This window comes from Ambystoma mexicanum, chromosome 2q, assembly GCF_040938575.1.
Source record: "Ambystoma mexicanum isolate Mex_15411 chromosome 2q, UKY_AmexF1_1, whole genome shotgun sequence".
Lineage (NCBI taxonomy): Eukaryota > Metazoa > Chordata > Amphibia > Caudata > Ambystomatidae > Ambystoma > Ambystoma mexicanum.
Window position 1 is genome coordinate 976,847,755 of NC_090924.1, and position 26,880 is coordinate 976,874,634.

At 43.4% G+C, this 26,880-nt stretch overlaps 1 protein-coding gene across 2 annotated transcripts in view; it reads right to left on the reverse strand.

The window, feature by feature from the left end:
- The window catches only part of ULK4 (unc-51 like kinase 4), a 2,742,936-nt gene that overhangs the window by 1,290,720 nt on the left and 1,425,336 nt on the right, over window positions 1–26,880 (reverse strand). For both annotated transcript variants that reach the window (XM_069648276.1, XM_069648275.1), the window contains exons 28-29: window positions 7,181–7,232; window positions 6,945–7,089 (exon numbers count right to left, since the gene is read on the reverse strand). In XM_069648276.1, coding sequence (XP_069504377.1) covers window positions 6,945–7,089; window positions 7,181–7,232 — 197 coding nt within the window. The remainder of the gene's footprint in view (window positions 1–6,944; window positions 7,090–7,180; window positions 7,233–26,880) is intronic.

Consider the following 26,880-nt stretch of genomic DNA (forward strand, 5'->3'; position numbering starts at 1 on the left):
CAGGGCTAACCTGATGGCCCGCAACTCCAGCCTGTTGATATGCCACTGGGCTTCTGATGGATTCCAAAGGCCGCTCACCTGCAATTCCTCGCAGGGGCGCCCCAACCCTTCAGAGACACATCTGTGACCACTCTGGCCTAGGGCCTGGGTGGCCAGAAGGGTTCCCCGGCCAATAGATTGCTCCGCAAGGTCCACCAGCAGAGTTTGCGGACTACCTGGCCAGACACAGACAGACGATCCGAGAGCGCGCCCAGGTATTGAGGCCACTGGTCCCTCAGGAGCCATTGTAGGGATCACATACGCAGCCTGGCCTCTGGCACTAGAAAAGTAAAGGAGGCCATGAGACCCAGAAGGTGGAGAAAGGAATCTCCTGGAAGAGGGTATCTGGTCTTTCCATCGAAAGCCAGACCATCGAATACCATACCATCGAAAATCATTCATTGAATTGACTTTCCATTGAAAATTATATTCATTGAATCATTTTCGATGGTTAATTTTGATGGATAGTGTTAGGGGTTAGGGTTGGGGCAGGGGCTAGATTTAGAGTTAGAGTTAGAGTTAGATTAGGGTTAGGGTTGGGGCTAGGGTTAGATGAAGGGTTAGATTAGGGTTAGGGTTGGGGCTAGGGTTAGATTAAGGGTTGGTTTAGGGGTTAGGGTTAAGGGCGGTGGGCATGGCGGTCTCGGGTAACCGAGAGACGTCGGGAGCCTCAGACCTTCAGCCTTCTAGTGACTTATGCCCAACAGGCGTAACACCAGAAAACACATTTGAAGGCTAAGCCGACGGAGTGGCCGGCTTGGGGTCGGGAGCACGGGGCGCCGCTTTAGCCGACAAAAGTTGCTGGTCGGGTGCCGCAGCCGCTTGTGTCTTAAATATTTCCAACATAGAGGTCTTAAAACTCTCCCACTCCTCGCAAGTGGTCGGCCCCGCTGAGGGCTTACCTATATCCGACGACGAGCTGGACTGGCATCGGTGGGGATGGTGCTGCTGCTTCTTCCGCGAGGAAGACGAGGGATGGCTCCCAGAAAAGGACCACTTCTTGGACTTCTTACTATGTCGGTCCTCACCCTTGGTAGGGGTGGGCTCCTCAGTCTTGCCCTCAAAGGACCGGATGAAAGACTGTGCCGGAGACTTGGCAACAGGTCAACCCAAAGCCAGTTTCCCGGCTCTCTTGCGCAGGGACTTCTGCGGCATCTTTTTGCACGAAGCTCAGGCCTCTGTGTTGTGACTAGCACCCAGACACCACAGACAGCTGTCATGGGGGTCGGTTGAAGACATTTTGGCCTCGCAATCGTGGCATCGCTTGAAGCCTGAAACCCTTGACATTGCGTCAAGGTTTCGAAGAAAAAACGTACGAAGTACGGTAAGAATGTCGAGTAAACTTGAGTCGGGTTCCCTAAGCAGCATGCAAGAACGTGGAAAAAAGGAACTGATGTTGGGGCGTAGTGATGTGCTATAAATACGATGCCTGACGTCAAGTCCAGAGCCGATGATCGGGAGCCTGTCAAGACGAATTGACGATCGATGGCCGAGAGTCGACGTCCACTAAACCCCCTGGCGAAAAAAGTTTCCGAGCAACAGAGCTGAAGATGACGAATCTGCGGGAGAATAGCAGTCCATTAAAGCATGCTTTATTATTTGCTATACAACTGTAAAGTGCATGAAAAGTAACTGCGGAATATGACATCTCTAATGCTTGCTCAAAGTGTTAATGCAGAATACCATTGTGCACGTTTATCACTTAAAATCACTATTTCATGCACACTCCCGTTTCATATAAATATGCTAAAACAAAGTGTTCAATCAACTTCTATAAGTAGTAGTGTTTGTATTGCATGCTACTTTATATTCCTATCCTGTCCGAAAGCAATATGATGTGAACCTGTAAGCCAGGATTGGTTTATTACATCACATGTAACATTGCACAGCTGGAGATTCCAGGACACTGCCATATGGCTGCACTATTTTTAGACAAAGACAACCCAGAAGAGCATGTGCGATAGTCACCCATTTTTAGTCCTTGTTTGATATATGCCAGTATCTTGGTACTATGCATAATGTGCATATCATTTGTAAATCAGCAAATAAAGGTGCTAAAGCCCCTTTCAAAAGATGGCTCGGCAAAGCCTCCTGCTTGAGTCTGAGTTGTGAATATGCAGTTTTTCATGGGCTATTTTTGTGCGTTTTTGTATAGTGCATGGCTCCATTTCAGAAAGACCTTTAATATGAACGTGCAGATCATTTACGAACGTAGTAGAATGAACATCCATCATCCTGCTGTTACTGAATAGAAAAAATGCCCTGCAAGATGTGTTTAAACCTCAACCATCCACAGAAGGCACCAAAATAGACAAGATGATCATATTTATATTCATAGTGATAGCTGTATGTGTCTGTTGATTTTATTTCCCACCTGTTGCCTGTGAGATTGTGTCTGAGCCTTTTAAATGTTTCGCTTATCAGCACAGTGTGAGCAGTATTGCAGTACCTCATCAGAAAGAGTATTTGCCCACTCCACACTGATCCTGTAACGCTCACCTGATTCCCACGGAGACGCGGGTCTTGGCAGGAAGCTGTCTGTGACTCGAAAATTGATGTGCAGGACTCGATTGGCTTCGGGGGTCGAACCTCTTCGCACTGTGTGTCAGACTCGAAGAGTGAGGTTTCTGCAGGTGAAAGAATATGGGGGTTAATGGTCTGGGTTGTTGAATGTCCCTCTCTCTCTCTCTCTCTTCCCAGCTTTTTCGTAGAGCCCCCAGGTCAACGTGCTCACCTTATATAGGTGAATGCTGGGCTCTCCATCTGCGTCTGGTGCAGGGTGCCGTTGCCAGTTCCTTCACTGGTGAAACACAGGCCTCTTGAATTCAGAGGATGGTTACCGTCGTTATCTGCACGAGCGGTGAGTTTCTGGACACCTTTTGTCTTTATAGTCTTTACATGCGTGGCACGTTTATATGCAGACTCTGTATAATGCCTTTCCCTTATGTATTGCAGGGCTCTTGAGATGAAAGATGAAGTGAAGCGCTTGGAAGTTCGTAAGTATGGCAAGCGCTCTAGCTGTCTCTTTCCTTGCAGCTTAGTTCGTGTTAAAGAGACGCCGGAGTATTCGCAGGCGTTTTATTGCGACGAGCGTGATGAACGTAAGTAAATACCTGCTTAATGTCTTTTCTTTTGCCTTTCAGATGTTGGGTTGCAGGGCCGGAGACCGCGGAATGCCAGTAAGTTGTTAACGATACTTTGTCTTCACAGGCGGCGATGCAGAACGAAGAAATCCGGAATTCACAGCGTGCCGGTAAGTATGGCAATGCTTTTGTTCTTGCAGGTGGAGATGCGGCGTGAAGAAACGGCCGCAGCCGATGGATCAGGTAAGTAAGCACTGCGTGTAAAGTTCGCCTTGCTAACCTGTTGTTTCTGTTCTTTGCAGGTGCTGATGATGTCTGGATACTGAAATGGTAAGTAGGATTCTTGCAGGTCCAGGATCGGAAGAAGAAAGGCCGGAGCAGACTCGGTGAGCGTTCTGCTGCAGATGCAGAATAACGCGAAGCACGCTTCATCTATCGGGTGTGGTTTAAATAGCCTTGGAGTGATGAGGCGTCTTCTTCCACAGCCCCGCCTAGGTAAGAAAAGAGTTCCAGTTTCCAGAAGAGTTCCAGTGCTGTATCCAGGGAGTGGAGCTGCCCCACCCAGGTAAGAAAGTAGTTCCTGTTCTCAGATGGCTTCTAAGTGGCTGGTAAGTAAGCAGCATGGTCTGCTGCAGGTAAGTCCACCCAAGCATCTTCACACCTATTATGAGCCCGGCGCTTCCAGTGCCGGGACCAATGGTTTTGATGAGCCTGGTGCCACCGGCGCCAGGACAAGGTCCAAAAGGTCCCAGTGGGGACCGGCTGGTGCTTAGGATTAGGGTTAGGGGCCTGCTTCCAAGGACGCTGGGCTGGTCCTGGCTCCTTGGAAGCAGTGATCATGACAGATCCTCAATCTCCATTTAATGTGACAGATTGGGCCCTGTGGAAAGGAGGGTGGGCTTTGCCCCTCATGCCACAGCTGTTATACACCACCAACACCATGCAGTTCCAAAGTACCTCAGTACTCTCTGTCTGTCTGTTTGTAGGTGTTCTCCTGCACTCTCTATAAATGTTCTGTAAAGAGGGCATTTGTCTCCATCCATCCGTGAGGAGGACCCACTGCGCACCACAGCCCTGCACTCTGCCTGCTTATCTCTGGGGTAAGCAAGTGTTTCTTTGTGCATTGCTGTGTGCACGCCGTGGCGCGATCTCCTAAAACCATCTGAAGTGAATCTGCTTCCTATTTTGCTGCGAGTGCTCTCTACATTACATCTACAACCTTAATTTCACCATTTTTCGCATCGGATCCAACTTGGCCGCATTCCACATGGCCTTGCTAAAATGGCCACCACTCTGACTGTACAAGCTGGGCTTTCCTGCTTAGCCTGCCCCCTGCTGCGAATGGCTGGTTGTCTCACTAAGGCCCATAACGAAGGCCCTTGTCTGTCTGAGGGCCCCCATTCAACACCCCTTTTCGTGTGCACGGAGACTGCATTGTACCTTCAATGTTCTGGGCATACTGACTTCTTGGAGAACCAAACACATGCAGAAGGTCAGCTTTCCGAACCTATGTTTCTACGACTCTTCTCCCCTTCATCTGACACCATACTTCCCATTCCCTTCTGGGCTCCCACTTTTCACCTGCCATGCCTCAATTTGAATCTGTATGTGCCCAGTTGCTGCATGTTTTCACCTGGCCATGCCTCAATTCCAATTTAGATGTGCCCAGTTGCTACATGTTTTCACCTGCCCATGCCTCAATTCGAAGGGTATGCCAACGGAGCCTCCACTTCCTGCCCTGTCTCTCCCCCTCCCCACCCACTCGGCCAGCCCTCTACTTTCCTCCATGTTTGCTCCTGGTCACTTGAAATTTGTCACCCTTACCTCTGCTCACCATACTCATCCAATTCTCAGGCTATCCCTACCTCTCGCTGTGCCTGCCTACATTCTACTCTTCTCCCTCCCCTCCACCCACCATAGTCAATACTCTTGCACTGTCAGAAATGATGTCAGGCCTAGTGCGATAGTCTATGGTTTGTTCCTCTCCTCCCTGACGCCCCCTGCTCTCTTCATTTTGTGTTAATTTCTCTTGCACTATCAGAAATGTCATCAGGCCTAGTACAATAGTCTAATGCTTGTTCCTCTCCGAACCCCCACCCAGACCCGGGAAGTTCAAACCTACATTGGGGACGCAAGCCTCCAGATTGCAGGAGTCTTTTTCAGACCGACCCAAGGCAGGCCTGATAGGGAGCTGGAAACTGACAGACCGTGGCATGACCTCGGTGAGGTGGACTGAGCGGTCCATTAACTGCGCCAATACTATCTGGCTAGGGTCCCTGCAGGTCCCATGGCAGCGGAAAGAGAAGCAAAGACAACATTCCTTGGGAACGCATCAACCTAACACCCCAGGAAGAACCAGAGACATTGCTCCAACAAATACGAGGTAATGAGAGTCACGAGAGACCCGGTAGGGGATTGGAGAAGGGTGCTGAAGCTAAAGAGGACATAAGGAGTAATCTCTCTCGCCTTAGTAACTGTATCAAGAATATTGAATGGGAAGAAACCCTCAGGAAAAATCTCCCTTGGCTCAGTACTTGTGCCAGAAGTACCAAATGGGAAGAAGATTTCGGGAATAATATCTCTCATCTCCAGAGGTGGGATAGAAGTATCAAGAGTGAAGATTACAACAGTAGTTATCTTCCTCGTCTCAGTTGTGTCAAAGAGACTGAGAGAAGAGCATATTGGGTATATTCTCCCTCATCACGGTATCATCAAAAGAGACATTCAGTCTAGAGATTGTCACAAGAACAGTCTCCTTTGTCAGAGTGTTAGATGAGATAAAGGATACTACGGGAACACTTCCCCATGTTTTCACCAACAAAAGGAGGGGAAAGAAAGAAGAGAAATAACTTTGTGTTGGTAAAAATAAGAGTGTTTGACTTTTAAGCAAGCCCTAAGAGAAGCCTGAAAAGAAGTGCAAAGGTTGATAAAAACTGTTGCAGGAAACTATCCGAAGTTAGCCAAACGTTAACCAACTGAACCAAGAAAGGGGAGTCATTCTCCTGGTTCTTTCACCTACATTGTTGAATCAGAAACTGATTCAGCAATGGCAAAAGGTTAGGAAATAGCAGCTTGGAGGCTGATCAAGTCGACCAAGAGGAGATCGTCGTTGTTGAACTGTGGGACCAGGGGAAGGAAGTCATCCTCCTGGTATTCTCTACAAGTGCAGAACTTGAACTATTATCAGGGACTAATAGAAATACGCCTCTAGTGCTGATACAATTGCGCCAGAAGGGAGTCATTCTGCTGTAGTGGTTTATGTTAATATCTTTTGTTAGTGGCGGGGCTAGAGTAGGTTAGTTTGGACAGAGGGCGGACATATTGAATTTGACAACCACCCTGACGACAAGCACCCATGTTCTTCTTTAGTTAGGGAAAACCCTTTAGATATAAGGGAAGATAGGCCTTTTTTCATTATTATTTAAATAAAGATTGTTGTAAACAAGCCACCCCTTTATCCGACTCCTTAATCCAGCATGCCATAATACCTAATATGGCAGCTAGATGCATAGTGAGTATTTATTTTTCAACAAGATTTTTATACCTAAAAATGAATTACAGGAATGTTTGAGATGCATGCTAGACCTCCCATTGTTTGAGATTCCTTAATTGACACGAATAATCAATTTCCCATGAAGTTTTAATAATAAATCACAAGTATGTCAATATTGCTGTGAATTAGGGTCTTTAAAACCACTCCTGTTTCAGCAAATACTTTAGCCACACATCAAATATCAATTGTTAGAAACTTCTGCATGCACCCCTTGCCTTTATCCTCCCAACCAACTTTGAACAAGCGCCATAAGAAGCAGCTTTACTCACTGAGGAATCAATGAATCTCTAATGAGAGACAGAAACTTGCTGTTTAACTCCAGGCTCTCCTCTTTCTCCCCTGCTATGACCTCGTGGTTTGCAAGCAATGATGTGGTTTCTGCCAGGAGTCTCAAACTGCAGAGTCTCCATTCCACTAGAAAGACAAATCACTGGGAATGTAGCCACAATTACAGTAACAGAAAATGTAGAATTTACGAAAATGTTAGTGATGTGGCCAATCTTACCATTTTGACTGTTGACCAAAGAAACTAGGGGTGGAAGGACGAAATCCACAACCTAAAACAGAGCATTAAACAATCTGGGTTAGATTACTGCAAAAGAAGAAACAAAGATTTAACTACAGCCTAATCTATATTTATCCAATAGCAAAGCTTTTTCATGGCAAATTGAATTATATTTAAGCCCCATCAACCTTAATTTTCTCAGTTAGTAAACCAAAAACATGCACAATAAAAAAGAAATCACGATTCTCATGTTCGTAGCAGTAAGGCCTCTTTCCCAAAATTACCTTTTGCATGACTGACCAGAGTGGCATTTAGTATACTTCATGGTTTGATTTTAACATCGTTTTTATGAATCAATGTTACACATTTTAAATAGGTTCATGTCTGCCTTTGCAAGAATTTACTTATGATTTTTTAAAGAAAAAGTTATTAAGTGGGGGCGCTCGAGAGCCCGACGAATGTGGCTGCAAACCCATGTAGCTCCTGAAAAGGCAGGGTGGCTGTGTCCTGCCTAGACTGCCAGTGCAGGCAGAAGAGCCCCCGGGATAGGGGAGAATTATGCGGACCCCCAGGTAGAGGATGCGCAACTATGAACCTGATCGAGATGGTGGGAACAGAGTTCAGGCTGGTGGTGGAGGCCTGCAGTGCTGTGTGGGTGCACAGATGGCGCGTGCGTGAGGTACCTGGGTTCCGAGGCAGAGCTGCGACCACTCGGTGGGAGGTGCTGGCAATCCGATGTTGGGATCGACTGCGAAGCCGGGGCACACAGGCACATCATCAGTGGCTCTGAGCGACGGCGGCTCAGCCCTGTGTGACAGGGGCTGGCCTGGTGGCAGACCGGTGAATGGAGCAGGTAGCCAATGGAAGATTTGCCTCCACCAGTTTGCCGGACCTGCTTACTCGCAAGAGCATAGACACCAGCATGCAGGGGCACGCAGATGAAAGGGAGAGAGAAGCATAAACAGAAGTGGTGATCTGAAGTGCTGGGGGCCGCAGTGCACCCTGGAACACAGTAGAGAAATTTGACGCCAGTTCAAGTGAAAGTGGCTATCCTGCTGACCAGTGTGGAAGTGGGGGGCACTGCACTGTCTGGGACTGTCCCTGTCCTTAGGGGGAATGGAGAAGAAAGAGAAAACACCTGGTGGGCACGAAAGGTCTGATTTGGATGTGGAGAATGTGGCTTTGCTAAGTGTGGCCAATCCCCGGTGAGAACTCTTGACGAGCCAGTTGGGGGGTTGTTAGGCAAAGAGAACTGCTGCATCTTGGACGAGGGTCTGTGCTGGTCAGCTGTAGGGCACCTTTTCCTCGCAAACACGTCCACCCACCTGGAGTGGAAAAAAGGTGGTTTGGAATGGCTTCAGGGAAGTCTAGTAAGAAAGCTAAGGCTGAGGAGGCAGACATTTTCTCACTGCGTGGTAGACAGCATAGCCAGGAGAAGGTAGCGGGTCCAGGACCCTGTGATGGCTGCAATGGGCAGGATAGAGAAGTCAATGTCATGGCTTGAGATTTTTTTTTTACAAAATTAGAGAAAAGTGTCCCCGATGGAAACAAGGACTGCTACATTAGAGCAGAGAGCGAGCGAATTGGACCACAATGTGCCCAAATGTAACTCTTGGTGCAGCGTGCTGGGCATGATATGGAGGTTGTGCTTAAAGAGACCCTGGCAAATGAATCCAGACTGGCTCCCGGAGGTGGACGAGCACTCCATGTATGTGGTCAAATGTTATTGTATTAAGTCCCCCCACCTTCAGTCTGTGTCCAAATGCATCTGTGAGCCAGACACTCAGTCAGGTTTGTCGAAGCTATGGACAGGGAAAGGGTGCTGAAGGCACCGGCAGCCAAGAATTCTTTGTCATTCCAAGAAAACATGGTCCATATCTTTCCCGACCTGTCGACTGAAGAGAGAAGGAAGAGGTTAAATGCCAAATAAATCTTTCGTTGCATGAAGGGTTAAGGCAGTACTGCTTAGGCCCGCTAAGTTGAGGGTTTCATGGAACGAGAAAGAATACATTTGTTGGGACTTCGAGAGTAAGTATAAACTGCTTTGTGCCTGCAAAATCACCATCCAGCCAGGACAAGGGATGAGGCGGGCTAGTGCTGGGGGGCTCTCCCTCGGTTGTGGTATTTCCTAGATCCACAGTGCATGATTTTCCATTTTTTACCACAGCAATGGGTGCCTATGACGTAGACATTGCACCCTGATTTGGTGTATGACATGTTCCATAAGACAGTGGGTCTGTTATTCATATACGTTGTGACTTACATTGTCTCTTGGATGTTGGTTGTTATGGTACAAGGCTGGTGGGGGCTCAGGAGGTAGGCGAGGGCGGTGGGTAGTATTGAGGGAACAGAGTGTGAGTAACACAGACATCTGCTTCACACTATTTGGTACTCTCCCCCCCCCCACCAAACCCCCATTAGGAAGAGCACTTGCAAGGTGTCCCATTAAGGCTAAGCGTTGGGGTGTTTATGTGTTTGCTGTTTCGTGGCATGGGGCCACCCATAAGGAGGGTTCCCCTTTCGTTTGTATTTGCATATAAAATTTGCAATAAAGTACAATACAAAAAAAGTTATTTTAAAGGAGTATTATGTACATGACAGCAAAATCTAAAAAAGTTTAGGCAATCACATTTTTGTTCACACTGAAATGTATGCACTGGTTATGTGGCCTTAGCATTGCTATTATGCATGAAATAAAAATTAGTATCACAGATAACCTCACTGACCTTCAAATATGAAACTCTGAGCCCTAAATTGTATGCAGGTTAACGCTCTTTGAATCTCCCTCCTGTGAATGTGAGACACATCAGTAAATGTGCTATAAGACCACAGTCCCTAAATCCTGCAGTTGCACCACTTGGCAAGAATTACTGCAGTTGGATGATACTACGTATTTTTCACAACCACATTACATGCTATGCCATGCCAAAGGCACACTGCCTGCAGGGCATGGCCACAGGCCTGCTGAAATTATAGCATTAAAAAAAACGATGGAATTCACAGCAAAAAAGCTTGACTTATGATTAGGTTCAGATTACACTTAAAATACAGAACTCCAGACAAAGAGAAAACACAATTGAGTGGCGGAGTGCGGCGAGTGTGTTGTTCGTGTTTGTCGGTCTGAGGAGCTGCAGCGACCAGTCTCTTTACCCTGTCCATTTGCCTGGAGGCGGACTTTACTATAAAATCACCGGACACACGCGGAGCGTCGCGGAGTGCGGCGAGTGTGTTGTTCGTGTTTGTCGGTCTGAGGAGCTGCAGCGACCAGTCTCTTTACCCTGTCCATTTGCCTGGAGGCGGACTTTACTATAAAATCACCGGACACACGCGGAGCGTCGCGGAGTGCGGCAAGTGTGTTGTTCGTGTTTGTCGGTCTGAGGAGCTGCAGCGACCAGTCTCTTTACCCTGTCCATTTGCCTGGAGGCGGACTTTACTATAAAATCACCGGACACACGCGGAGCGTCGCGGAGTGCGGCGAGTGTGTTGTTCGTGTTTGTCGGTCTGAGGAGCTGCAGCGACCAGTCTCTTTACCCTGTCCATTTGCCTGGAGGCGGACTTTACTATAAAATCACCAGACACACGCGGAGCGTCGCGGAGTGCGGCTAGTGTGTTGTTCGTGTTGCTTGTGTAGCGGTGGGACGTGGAGAGACTGAGCTCGTAGTCTGCAATACATTGCAGGTAAGACCCAACTAAGCTCGTAAGAAACTTAGTGTGGAGTACAATCTTCTCCGTGGCTCGTGTGCATATCCAGGCGCTATAAACTTAATCACATGCCCTAGCGCTCCTCACTAACTTCAGTGAAACTGCGGCCGCGACTGCGGGGCGTTGCCCTTTGAACGGCCTCAATTCACAACGTAGACTCATCAATCCTCCCTCTCGAGATCCTGCCGTGACTGCGGGGCAAGACCCTTTGAACGGCTGTGACTCGTGCACGTGGGGGTTGCATTTTGGAATGATCGTGCGACGACACGAGTCAAAATAAATTAAAAAAAAAAAAATAATAATAATAAACACCTTCAAAATAAGGCATTGGTGTCATTACCATTTAATACTAAGTACTTGAAGAGTGTGGCTGCTGGATGCAAACCGGTGGATATTTTTTGCAATCCAAAATGTCCACAAACTTGAAAACATCAAGTACGTCTCTGACTTTGAAATCCACACCTAAAAACATCACGAAAGTCAATATTTTGAAGAGAAAGGTGCGCAATCAATCCTTGGACACGGTCAATAAGAAATCCTGCGAAGGAGATATCCGCGACTTCTGCAAATTGGCGAAACTTAATAAGGAGAACACCCCTGTCACTCACGATACCTCCATAACGGACACACAACTCAGAACGGCTGTGGAACAACTATCAACAGATACAGAACACATTACGATCAATTTATCAAGTGTCCACAGCTCTCAACATAAACTCGAGAAATATAAAGTTACCAAAAATGGGTCACTTGATGTATGTTTAAAACCAAGGCAGCTAGATGTGTCAGTTACTCTAACTGAGGATCAGGTTCAGTCTGACAATGGAAAAGAAAAAACATCCAACTCACCTAATAACCTAGAGCTTGACAAAGTCTCTGAGGGTCTAAAAGATGAGAGACAAAAGATCACCCTATTAGTACCAAAGAACAAGGAGTCACAGTATGGTGAACAAGGGTTGTGCTTGAATCCTGATTACCAGTATAACGAACAAAATGTCATTTCAACCAAGTCGGTTGCTATCGACCTAGAAGAGAGAAAAGAAGGGTCGAGCTTACTTTTGGATGAACTGTCAGCCATAGCTTCGTCATCTATGTTTTCGGACCAGAATAACAGTCTGTACAAATCACCAAGCTTATATGACAATTCGGAAAACACGGTACACATGTCCTTAGCTGGATTAGCAAATGAAGGGAAAGTGTCTCCCCATTTTAACAACAAAAAGTCTCCATGTGCAAGATCAATACAGGAACCACTATCCCAATACAATATGTTGGAAATTACCCTTAATTCAATGCATATGACAATAGTCACATTAACGAAGCTCTTTGAATCTCTGGACTCCAAACTAGTAACACAAGCCAAGCAACTGGATCAACTAGTTACATGGATGCACAATTTAACAACTAATCCAGCCATTGTGCCTAGGAGTCCAAATAAACCAATATTGACTGCTGCGTCCAAAGAAAAGGCTTATTCCAAATTACCGGAAATTAATCATGTGATGAAAGAAGTTCTTCTTCAAGATTCTTTACACAAATCTGTCATGATTATTGAAAATGCGATAGAACAATCGCAAGACCAGATTCAGGATGCGGTATGCATACCTGTCCAGCAAAGGGATGACGCACCCTCCATTGCGCATACGCAATCGAACAATGGTAAGTCAACTACTGCCATAAAAGACAAGAAATCGTCAGAGACTCCTAACATAGCAATGTACAATCTATTTCAAAATACCAACTCAATGAAAGATAAAACCAAAGACTGTGGTTTAAATTGTAAAAAAACCAAAAACCAGGAGCGACTGGCAATACGTTCAAGGGTCAATATTAAACATCTTATTAAACGGCTCATTCCGAAAATGAAAGTCAACTCAAGGATACCAACTAACAAGCCCGCCAAAAATTCTAAAAGTAAAAGTATTGGGTTACCATCTGAAATCTCTGACAAAATTGTCAAAGACTATCTACCGTTAAATCAACTGATTGCCACTATAGAAGACAATGAAGTGTCCAATGAAACAATAAAAAAAGATGTGCGAATCGATTCAGTGACGGCTCAACTTCCAACTCAAGATGCTCAAGCTCAATCTCTAATAACTAAACAAGCAAGCATCACCCAGGCGTTGACCCCCTGCAACTTAATGTCGACAACACAGACGGTTGGTGACCCATCTTTGGGTAGCTGCTCTAAACGAGATGCATTGAACAGTGTCAACCAAGATGGAGAGAATTCTTCAATACTGGCCGATATTAAATCTCAGATTGAGAATTCGATAAAGAACTACCTTGAGCTGCAACAAGCAATGAAAAGCACACTTCAGCCAAAAAACAATCGGCTAACCGTGCCAACACCTATTATAAGTTCTCTCGATGTGAATTCCCAATCTTTACAACAAGATCAAGCTACTCAAGGAATTAATGTGAATTCTCAATCTCTACAACAAGATCAAGCCACTCAAGCAATTCGACAAGTCCGAACAACTCAGCAGTCTCAACTTGCCTTGTATCACCAAGCGGTGCAGCAGTTGTTACCAAGCACTACCCAAAATGCCAATTTAAAGCGTGATACATCAAATGAGGAAAGAAACCATCCTCATTTCCAAGAGTCTTTTACTCAACAGGAGATAACTAAAAAGTCCAATAGTCATCATCTCCAAGGCAACCGTGAAAGACAACATCTTGAAATATGTGAGAAACAGCATTGAAAAGAAGCTAATATAGACACGCAAATAGCGAAAGCAATTGAAAGTTACTTTAGCTTGAATATCAAGCATCTACTTCCATTTAATAAATCTACTACAGAAGTGGATCGAGATCTTACAGTAACCAAACAGCAAGAATTTGGAAAAAGACAGGAACCGGCTATTCAGAAAGAGAATAGTGCCAGGGGTGGTATTGGATCTAAGGCAATGAATAAACATAAATGGAACAATCATCATAGACTGATCCTCAAATGTCGACCGGCTCCATACCCGGACTATGTACTCAATCGATCAAGCATTCTAGCAATCTGTGAAGATATCGATGCGCTTCATGACATAACCTCAATTGATATCGCTCAAGTCGAATTTCTCAAAGATCACGATCAATCTATGGTGAGACTTTGGCTTCCTTCAAATCTGACAAGAAATGCGTTATGGCAAGCCCGAATGGAACTATTTGCCTTGGGATTTGTGTTAGCCAGAGATCCCATGTGCTTAGACGAAAGAGGGAACATAACCCTAGAATCCAAAAATAACTACATGGAACAATATGACCAGGAAAATTGTATCCATACTACCGAAATCACCAGCTCAAAACCAGCTAAAATCCATCAAGCTTCGATCTATGACGAAGAAGAAAAACTATGACAAAGAAACGAACCAAGTACAATATCTTTAATTAGCTGGAATACATGTGGCCATAGCCATCTATTACACAAAAGTGCAGATGACTTAATACCTCATGACATCATATTGCTGCAAGAAACATGGCTAACCAAAAGACCTACATGGGAGGAACATACTGTAATATTAAATCCAGCTATCTCAAGGCAATCCGGAAGACCGTCCTCAGGGCTGATGATAATCACCAAGAATCATAAGAACTGGAGCCTAAGTGATTGGGCCTCCCCAAATCCTTACCTGCAATTGGTCAGATTGAATATGAGAGGTACTGTTATCGCACTACTCAACATCTATCGGAATCCGAAAGGCATTGGGGATGACAATTTCTTTTTGGAGCTAGAACTCCTTTTGAATTTGATCTCAGACGCATCTGACATCACTTCAATTATTGTAGCTGGAGATTTAAATATGCAGCTTTTACCTAATCACAACTTGAAATACAACCTCACTTGTCTAAGATTGAAGACCCTAATGAAAACTCGGAATCTGATCATGTGCAATGGTTCAATATCTGGCGCCTTAGTCCCTAAAATTACCTGGTCTAGAGGATCTGCTTCCTCCATAATTGACTATGTCTTTGTGGATTCACTCACCTTCCATAATGCGTTTACTTTTCAAATTCTGCCGCAAACCAGCAGTGATCATAATGTCCTGAACTTAAAATGGAATGTCAAAATGAATGTGCCAAATGCCAACCAAAGATTTGAACATATAGTGTCAACTAACAATGCCCGTTCAAGATTGGTTTGGAATAGGAAGACCTTGGACGAATACTGCACAACAATTGAAGCAAATATACATAGTGATTACACAGCACATCTTCATCTATTTGAAGTTGTCTATAAGAATCGCAAACTTGACTTGGCAAAACCCAAGCACCAAAGCGACTTGACAGTACAACAAAAGAAAGCTACTTTAAGGAAAAATAGAAAGGCAATTCTACGTTCTAACTGCGTCGATAAATATCAAAAGGTAAAATCACTTAATTGTCAGTATACTAACTGGCTGAAAGGACATCGCTGTCTCATGTACCACAAAGATGGGGAATCCATGTTGCATAACAGTATGAACAAAAACACTGGTCAAATGTGGGCTCTGCTCAATGATGCCTTGAATTCAACACAAAAAGCAGCTCAAATAAACGGAGTAAGCGAAAATCAATGGATCAATCATTTCACCAACATGTACCAGAAAGAACTGTGTCAACCAAGTAATGTCGCCAGACAGAATTCCAACTATACTGGGCTCCAAATTGAAGAAGAGGATGTACTACTCTACATAAAAAGGCTCTCAAATTCACGTGCACCAGGGCCGGATGGTATGAGCAACTTCATGTTCAAACAAGCACCGACACAATGGGCCAAGGTCCTGACGTTAATCTTCAATCAAATCATCAACAATGTCACTATTCCAGCCTCATGGAAAAAGGCCATCATTATACCAATTTTCAAAAAAGGAGACCGTTCACTACCAAAGAACTATAGGCCCATCTCACTATTAGATGCCTCTGGTAAGTTGTTTTCAAAATTCATCTTAAGAGACTTTATCAAATGGACACTTGAGGCAGATGCTAGAGATCCCTTCCAAACCGGATTTGTAGCCGGTATGGGAACTTCCATTAACCTGCTCATGCTAACAGCCATCATTGAGCATCACAAAGTAATCAAACAACCACTATATTGCATTTATATAGATCTACGAGCCGCGTTTGACTCTGTGTCACGTGAGCTCTTAGTTCAAAAACTAACTCGATCAAGATGTCCAAGCTATATTATACATCTTTTAGAAGACTTGCATACAAATAACTCAATACAAATTCGTCTCACACAGGAGGGAAAACTATCTCAACCAATCAAAACATTTCGTGGAGTAAGACAAGGTTGCACCCTAGCATCAGCCCTTTTTAATTTTTTTATGTCTGATGTTGGCCAGTCCTTTGAAAACATCTTCATTGATCCTCCAAAATTGAAGAACAATGCCATTCCTTTCCTGATGTATGCGGATGATTTGGTGATTATGTCTAAAACATCAAAGGGCCTTCAAAAGTCTTTCGATGCAATCATCAATTACACTAATAATAACCATCTAAGCATTAATCGTGAGAAAACTAAGGTGATGATCTTCAACGGCAATCGCAAATCATCTAGAACAACGTTCAATTGGAATATCGAGGGAGAAAATCTCAAAATAGTAAGCCACTACACCTATCTGGGTGCCCAAATATTCTCAAAAGATCAAGCCATGACATACAAACAACAGCAACATGATAAGGTGATTACTTTTATTCAGCAATCGAAAATAATTCTAAGGAAATACGGAAAGTTCACTCTGGCCCTGGTCCTATCATTCTACAATCAAAAAGTCTCACCAATTTTGTTATATTCATCAGAATCAAGACCGGTCATGTCTGATAAATTTTGGAATTCCTTAGAATCAAAGTACTGGCGCAGTGTTCTCCAGTTGCCATCATCAACACCACTAGCCATCATTAGACATGAATTGGGACTCATTTCCTTACACTTTAGATACATATGGCTAATAATAGCGTTATTCCGGAAATGCTTATTGGCATGGAAAGATACAACGGTCTTGGGAATACTGTCTAATTATATCTTTGGCTCAAAAGATAGCTTCATAAAAAAATGGCGAAACTTAGTCATTGATACGTTGGCGTTAATTGATGTCTCTCTATCTAGTTTACTTCAAAATCCAGATCACATTAAAACAAGATTATTTGGAATGGATTGGAACATCACCAGAGACAAATGCACCAAGTATCGTGATCATGATCCGACAACCTTCACACATAAGAAGCACTCGTATCCAGAACGCTATCTAATTAAATCTCCATCTATCAAATATCGGAATGAGCTACTATGGCTAAGACTCAATTTATGGCCAACGAGACAGGTGTTGGCCCGTCGCAATCTCATCAATAAAGAGCAAGCGTTCTGCAGATTTTGTCAACAACAAGACACCACAAACATTGAGACATCTACTTACCGAATGTGAATTCCTTCTACATTCTCGCGTCAAATATTTTAAACATCTAACTGAACCATTTGGGGTCACTACATCTGATGTACTATGGAGAACTATATACTCTGGGATATCAACAGCTGTGTCAATTGGGGCAATGGCCTTTCTAAAGGAACTGAAGCTTGAACAAATTCAACTAGAATAACAATATGATTACCATAGTATTAAACAAAAAAATAGTGTCTCCAGAAGGTGTGACCCCTCGTTAAAAAGATATGCATATATACTTGTCATATATAATTTATGTTTGGTCTTGTTTATTCATGCTTTTTTCCTTTCTTTTATCCCTTCCTTTTTTAAAAAATTTTTTTTACTCTAATTCATCTATATTGAAAAGTTGTATATTTCAACTATATCAATAAAAAAAAAATAAAAAAAAACTCAATTGAAATTCATTAATAAAAAGATGGCTTAGCTTCATCCACATGCACAGTTCATATCTTCACACACGGCATCACCAAAAGAAAGCACCAATGTTCAGATACAATCGTTTATGTGAAGATACGAGGCAGGCATGAGGGCATTTAAAATACCTTTGTGATGTCAATTGTGATGTGTTATGTAATATATGTAATAATCTGAGATGCCAATTATACTATCATATGTTTGCGAACAAGAGATGGCAAGTGTGAGATTAGGAGCAGTGCACGGGTAATGCGGTTATGATTGCATCTACCTTAGTATGTTTATGCTTTTAGGTTTTTGCAGCATAACCTTTTGTCACTTATACAGAAGGATTTTCAGAGCATACACACACACACATACGTTTGTGCGTGTGAGATATATATATATATATATATATATTCAGTAAAAAAAAACGTTAAAGGGACTTTATGGTTAAGTTGCCCTAATAAAAACCTGTGAAATTCAGTTAAATAAAGCTTTATAAACGGGATGTTATGGTTCGAAGTAAAACCGCAAAACCCCTGAAATTCGCCAGTTATGGTAGCCTAAGCAACCATAACTCGCCCCACCACTGTGCACTGCTAACACTAACACCCAGGACATCAAAGATGACATCACAAATGTCATTGATGACATCGCTGATGATGTCACATGTCTGGCTCTCTTTTTTTTCCTTCACTGATATATCTAGGGCAGTAACAGGCAGGAACTAAAAAGTCACTATACTATTGTACAAAGTACTATGATGACAGCACAGATGACATTACATGTCTAGCTCCTTTTTTTGTTCACGGACATATGTAAGCCAGGTGGCTTTCTTCACTTTCAGTCAGGTGTTTAGGAAGTTAAAAATGCTATATTTGTAGTCCTTACCCTTCTCATATGTTCTTACAATACTTTCCTTAGGTTACAGTTACATTATATCATACAGAAGAAGGAATCCAGAAACACAAGAATCTTTTCTGTGCATGAAGTTAATTTGTTCGGGTATGAACATTTTGTGTTAATACTGCAGTTTTTGTTGCATGCTTTACGTTCCCTGCATATGCTTATATTTGTAGGTAGTGTGCTCTCTTTATGTTTTTGTGAGTAATAGTGCAATTATGCAGTAAGGGAAGATACGCAGATACTTATGTCTCACAGTATGTAAACATCTGTAATGGTAGCATTTAGAAATTTAGTATGCAACATGGGTGGATTGCAAATACTGCAACTCTGTATTGCATGCTGCAGTCAATGCCTACATTTGTTCATGAGTTCGTTCATGTACTGAAAGAACTCAGTAATGCAATGGTTTTTTTTCAGCAATGCACTGCTTAATAAACTACGTGGCATATCTTAGTTCTTCAACCATCCCTGATACTTTTCTGCCAATAATATAATGAAAATTCCTTTGTGGAGGCTCTGCATGAAAAGTGAATGCACATGTGATGTCATCAGCGATGTCATCAATGACATTTGTGATGTCATCTTTGATGTCCTGGGTGTTAGTGTTAGCAGTGCAAAGTGGTGGGGCGAGTTATGGTTGCTTAGGCTACCATAACTGGCGAATTTCAGGGGTTTTGCGGTTTTACTTCGAACCATAACGTCCTGTTTATAAAGTTTTTTTTTACTGAATTTCATAGTTTTTTAGTAGGGCAACTTAATCATAACAAAGTTTTTTTACTGAATATACACTTTCATCATGTGAATTTCGGAGATATGTACTATAATTCCCTTACTTTATATACATGTAACATAGAACATACTGAACCCCCGTCGCTAATGATATTTGAAGGGCACAGACTGAGCGCCTGTTCGCGGACGGGCGCGGACGAGGTCAACACTACCCAAACAGTCAGGGGGTATCTGAAATTGTTCTATCATGCCATATGAAAAAATGCACAAGTTTAAAAAGCAGCACATAAACACATTATAAGTAGTAATAAATAACCATTCGAACCTACACGTCTCACACATTACCCATTCATTTAATTACCATGTAGAATGAAATGGATTATACCATAACAAAAAAAGATATGCCTCCAGCGTAATTACCTCACAGAAACTGTGCAGCTGGGAGCAGCAGTAGACGAACACAACACAACGAATACAAATTACAGGAAAGTAGTAAGTGAACTTCATTTATCTTATATGTGTGTATACTTTTTGTATGAGGTGCAGAACAAATAATGTATTTCTGTAGTTTTGACACAGAAATGTGCAGTACTTTGGTGGCTGAAGGAGAATTTTCCGCATGGCGAAATGTCGGAAGATATCGATAATAATGGTACACACTTCTCTGCATAAGCAAATTAATAGTCAGTACTTTATGGGCACTTAGCATATATATATTTATTTTTAACACACCAGGTAAAAATTGAAGAAAGTCCATCAAGAGGCAAAGTGCAAGACACCCTGAAACGCATAGAAGACAAAGTGGACATGCTAAAAGAGAATTTTAATGGGTTAAGGCAATTTGTGGAGGAATACGTGAAAGGAAAAATCAGATATCACTGTCCCACCTGTACCTGTCCCCCTTCTCCATTTCCCAGTGAACTATCCCCAAACCCTCAAGAACAACATAAACGTTTTGACAAAACTTCCATCCCTTCATCCCCTCACACTCAGCCTGTGGAAACCCCTAATTCCCCTATATTTGTTTCAGTGTCTGCTTGCCCCCATCTCTCAATTGTTGTTGTTTAATAAAAAAAATGTTATGTTACTTTTTAGTGGAATTGGTTGGGTCTAATTTTTTTTATTTTTAAAAGAGTTCAAAATGTCCACGGACAGCACGCCTGTTCGGCCTGTCCGTAATTAATAAAATATGGATGTTCTAAGGACAATACACCTAACTTTACCATTCGCAACAAAGATGGAACTGTTCTAGAACACACCAGCTGTCCAAGATGTCCGTAAATCAACAGAACTGGGGCGTCCTAAGGACATAATACCTCTCCGTACTGTTCACAACCAAGATGAAACTGTTCTTAGAACACACAAGGTGTCCGGGATGTCCATAAATGAACAAAATGAGAGTGTCCTAAGGACACTATACCTGTCCGTACCGTCCGCAGCCAAGATGGAACTGTCCGTAGAACAGGCGCGGTCTCCGGCATGTCCGTAGTCAAACAAAATAGAGGTGTCGTCAGGACACTGTACCTGGCCGTACAGTCAGCAGAACATCTACGCACACGCGCACCACACTCGTAAGTCTTGCGAACATCGCGCCTGTCCGTAACTGTCAGGACCCGAACACTGTCCGTAGAACACCCGTGGGCATGCGCACGACTGTTTCTGTGCATTTAGTGTCCTGCGGGCACCCATTTCCTTCCTGGATGTGTTCATGACGTCATCATGTGACCGCACCCACGCTGAGTGTGTGTCCTAATTTGCGCACTTTGTCCGCTTCCGCAACATTTCAAAATAACTTATGCAGACATGCCAAATTATTTTACAATTCAAAATCACCATTTGACATGTCCCATACAATGGCCCTAGCTTTCAACATATTGTTTGGAACTTTTTCAACGCTTTTGAGTGATCGATATGGTCACGAGGCGCACCCCTCCACCCCTATAAAAGGCCACACCCCCGAGCTCATCTTCATTGTACTTCTGGCTATTGTAGATCGAGTTTTGCTGCCTTTAGTGCTGTAGCAAAGATTATCTCATCAACCCTAATGGCATGCATGGCTGCTGTTGCAGCATCAGCACCACCCCCAAACCGTCCACCGCCACCACCTCCCCAAGGGCCTGCAGAGGGAAATACGCGTCAGGATGTAGAGAGCGAGGAAGAAGAGGATGAAGAGAATGAGGTGGAGGACCTCCGTACTACCAGCACTCGCCGGTAGTCGTAGTTGTGACGGTTGTTTACAGTTTTTGGTAACGTACCAAAAGCACGTGTGAATCTGGTCACCTGTAAACAGTGCAACTTGGTGCTGAGTCGTGGGAGACCTGGTGCGTACAGCTTTGGTACGACAACCATGAAGCGACACCTAACTTCGTTCCACGGTGAAGTCGTTCGCAAGGTGGTACCATGTAAAGAACGTAGTAGGCCGAGTTCCTCCGCAGCATCCTCTGTGTCCGATCCTCTCACCACAAGAGACACTCCTGTGGGAGAGCGCATCCCTCCAGCCTCCGCACAGGCCATTCGCGATGCTGTTGACCCTTACCTTTCGAAGGTCACAATATTGTGTATGTACTGCAACGCAGTATTCTGCAGGGGGGAGAGTCTTCAAAGTGCTTTCGAGACTACGGTCACGGAGCACCAGAAGATCTGCTACCTACCTAAATAAGGCCCACCCTACATCTTTCTCTCTCCACCTGCCCTTTCTTATCACTGTGGTTGGTGTCCCTTCTTTACCCTCCTTTCCCCTCCTTGCCTAGTGTGTCGTGTGTACAAAAATAAAAAAAATGTAACACAACAAACCTTTTAAAAAAGGCTCTTTTCAGAGCCGCCTTTCTCAGTTTAAAAATGGAACTGTCAAGTAAATGGTGTAGGCCCCCGCGCATTTTTCAAAAAGTCTGCGGTCAGTCCTAGAACGCACAACATTTTAGGGTACAACCGTAGCAAAACCAATGCACTTTTCTCTGGGAGTAAGTGGTGGCTCTGGAAAGAGCCTTTTGGTGGTGGTTTGTGTGTTTGAAAAACGTGGATTCGTCAAAATGTAATGCAAAATTGGTGACTACGAATCCAAAAAAGCCCGCAATGCATTTTGTACATTTCGAAGAAAAATCTGATTGCCAGCATATGTAAGATGGACTCCATCTCTGCGAAAAATGAATGTGCTACGAAACAAAATATTTTCATTGTGGAAAGAGGACATGCCAACATCTCTAAGAAAGGCACAAACAGCCTTATTGACGTTGCGCCTCACTTTCTCCATTTGTGGACCAAATAAAGCAGAACGCAGCAACATTTGACTTTGTGCAATACGAGAAAAGATTACGTGGCAATTTGGAAACATGGTCATGACCTTCTCAAGTCCTTCCTTCATTGCAAATTGCAAAGAAATTCCAGAGACATGCCCTAAACTGTTTCCTCCACAATGAATGATAATTATATCAGGATGACGCTTCTCTGTAAAGTAGCACAGAGCGGTACCAAGTCCAGCCACTTCATTCCACGCACTCCATGCCAGGCACTTTCACATGAGGGAATCCAAGATCTGCAGATATACTGCAACGTTCTGCATGCACCTTCAACCAATGTATCCACGAGTCTCCCAAAATCCAGATAATCTGTGTTCGAGCACACACAGCCATAGCTATCTGTTCTCCTGTCAGGAAAAAGACGTTCTCAATAAATCTCTCCGTTCAGAACACACCCAATGAACTTTACTGACCAATACCTAGCTTCGCTCATTCTCATTTGCATGCCTCTCCACCCCAGAATCCCCGTTTGTAATACGCGATGCCTGCAGACTACCGCCATGTCCGCGGACATGTAGAGGATCTGAGCGTGACAACTGTACATTTAAATAGTATTCCCCTTTCCCCTTTAAGGCGGGCTCTGAAAAGAGCCGTTTCTTTGCAGATGCCTGACAGACACCTGTTATTTTGTATTTTTTTTTGTTCTTCTTAGTTTACGCCTACAATCATCACATAAACTTCTCCAAAGCAAGCCTTACATTCCAAAAGAACATAGCATTTCCCAAAACAGATAAACACCATCTGCTTCAAAATAATACGCATTACTGGAAACAATGTACTCGTGGCTGCAGAAAAACATACCAGCTCTTAACATGAAAGCACGCATGCCGCGATTGATGGCACACCTACCAATACTTTGATCAAGACAAAAAACAGAACTGTTGTTCCATTTTGCTCTACGGAGTAAGCCAGAAAAAATTACTTTCGCAGTTTGAAATATGTTAATGACTGCTTGAACCAACTGTTCCAAATGTCCTAACAAAGTAGGTGAACTCACGTAGCCCAAATGGCAAGCACCATAGTGCAAAACTACCACATGGGGACTGGTCATCCTACGCATATCTCTGCAAACTTGAAGAATTGCCACTACTTTGCAATCAGTCGCAGCGCTCCACACCACCTCCACTCCTCTGACATTGAAATTGTTTGCCACATGCCTACATTCTGAATAGTGCTGTAAACAATGGACAAAAATATCTCCGAGCACCAACGCCCTGACTGTCTCTACCTCTGCCATCTTCACTACACACACTCTCTTTCTACAGAAATCAACAATGTCAACATCTGATTGGCTGATGCCTACAGTCCCCTTTCCATGCTGGATTTGCTGTAAAACCCTGTATGTGGCACGCCCTACCCGCGGACAAGCGCGGTGTCCGTGCGGCATGTAACTCTTAGCCAGTCCCTCTTCCCTTTCCACATCACTCGCAAATCCATTCCCTCATTGGACACAGCTAAGCAGTCACACAACCATCGACCAATCACATCCAAGACCTCTACATCTAACTCTGTCATCAGAGTTCTGCACTTCAAATGTACTGTTGATCACTCTGAATACAAGTCACATACCATCGCAAAGCACCTACTACAAAAACTACTGTGCAAGTGTCGCGGATTTCTACTTACAGCTCCATGCATACCCACATGCATGATTACAAAGTACAGGTATGCATATTTTATTCAGAGTACATATGCAACTCGTATGATTCCATTTAAACAAATTAATGCCACTAAATCTGCATAGCCAATACATACCAACGCTCCCGCTTTAAGCGCGAGACTTCTGATTTTTCATTGAAAAATCGCACTACTTCATACTATCTCCCGATAACCTATACATGCGTACCAACCCTCCCGATTTACACGCGAAACTCAATTTTCCATTAAAAAAAGTCACCATTTTTTACTGTATTTCACCTAAATTAATGCTACTTCCAATGCGATCGTATGAGAAAAATAAATGTTCCCGATTACTGTGGTGACATCTCCCTCTCAGGTGCTCCCGATTTTTCGCATTCCTACTTATAATATGAAAGTATTCAAGTTTTTCCCATCTACTATAATGACCTATCACTTCCAAACCTCTCTGCTATGTACAACAAAGCTGAAAAAAAACAAGGGAATTTCATGAACGGAAAATTTTACTCTTTTGCGAAGCAGGTTCAACTAACATACTGCAAATAACATATAAAGGCTGCACATAGTGAAATGAAATGCACGCATACACTGTGTTGAGATATCAAACGAGAATACTCCCACGAAAGCTGAAAAATGAACGTGTACATTAACATCACTGCTTTAAACACACAAAATTACTAACTTCTTCCTTTTACAATTGCAGTTAAGACCACTCTCCTGAAAATCAACAGCATCTACACTGCAAACAACATATCCGAAGAAACCTGGTCATTCCACAAAAAGAAGTAAGTACAGTACTACCTTTATATTCTTACTGTTCCTCAAGGAGACTGTGTGGGTTATTTATGTAATTTGCGCACCAAAAAAACATTGATTTCTGAACCATTCTGCCCACAAATCCCCATTTATTAAACAAAGATTAACAGGTAGAATGGCACACAAATCCCTGTGTTTTTGGAACACAAATAACATACACAAGCCTTATGATGTTAGTACTACAAAAGAAATAGCTGTTTTAATTTTATACCATTACATTTACTATTAATGCTTCTCCTCATCACTAGGTCACTTTCTACTCTCATCTGAGGCACAGTTTAGTAATATACAAAAAGAAAAATAGGCTTCCCAACTCATTGTAACTGCCCAATGCACATTCACACACCTCCACAAACATCTTCCCCTTCAAACTCATACACGCATGCACACAGCACACATACATTGTAAAACAGACCAACCTGTTTCTTCTTTTTTTTCAACAGACCCCAAAGAATGCCTACCAAAAATCAAATCCGTAGAAAGGAACGCAGAAATAGAGCAAATGAAAATAAAAATGTCCAAAGAAAGCAGCCCTCCAGATAAGATGCGTATTGGCACTTTTTACGCAGTAAAATCTTGCTGAAACGACAACATTATTTTTTTCTTGCATACGATTTACGCTGGCTAATCACAGCAGTTGCTTGTGAATTCCCAGCCACTTTACTCCAGTAGATGGCGCTGAAACACTTCAGCAAATGCAAGCCTTGTGTGAGGACTTTGCAGTGTCATATTTGAGAAAGACATTCAGGCAGGCTGCAGAGAACGTTACATGGCCTTGAACAAGACCTGCTAAATGTGACCTTAACACAAATGTACCAAAATGTCAGCTACACTGCACACAACGCTTAGTTACAAAAACCTGTTCCTCTGCAGTGGGCCCCTACAGTGCAGTAGTCGGGCCAATTTCAAGAGTCATCCTGGCAGGCAGCATAAGAGGGTATGCCAAGCAGGAGTCAAGTTCTAAAAATAGAAGTGGGGGGTCTCATCAACAAACTTAATGAGATGTGACCTCGCCATAAATGAGCATATTAAGGTGAAATATGCATATCTCATTAAATTGACTTTGCATAACCATCCAAATTGCACAGAACGAATGGCATGTGCCTTTCATAAAATCAACACACACACAAACACCAAGAGAGGATATTTTCTTCTAATAGTGTTTTTGAAAACGTTAAAAGGTGTGCATGTTTTAAACTCCAAGAACCAATTCAAATGTTGCCCCTGGAACTTGCAGTACCGAAATGGGACATTTCATCTTTAGTTGTTTGTTGTTCTTTAGCAGGTTATTCGGGTTGTATAGTGCAGTTGTGAAGTGTCCAGCCTACAAACCTGAATACTCGAGTTCGATCCCTGAAGGTCGGTTTTAAGTCATATAAATTCAAAGAGGGTCCACCCTCTGAAAAAATAGGTGGACTTTGTGTACCCTCATCTTGTGCCCTGAAGCCAAGATTGGTTCTTTTGTTGTTGACAGCAGCGATGGGTGGTGCCATTTCAGGCAAGTACAAGTTGCCCAGCTCAGTTCTACGTGTGTAGCAAGCCAGCAGTGCTTCTCCATTAATGGCATATACTGTTCCGCAGTTAGAGCATTGTCTGTGGACTACAAATGTGTTTTATGTGCGATTTACGCTCAAAATGAAAGTGGAGCTTCCAGCGGGGAGCCCATTCTGTTCAGCTTTAAATGAAGTTTAGGGGGAAGCTTTGAGCTGTTCACTCGTTTTCCTCTTGGCTGCACTAGAGAAGCCCCACAAGGAAGTAAAGGCAGATGAGTCCCAGCGAAGGGCACAAATGTCAGGAA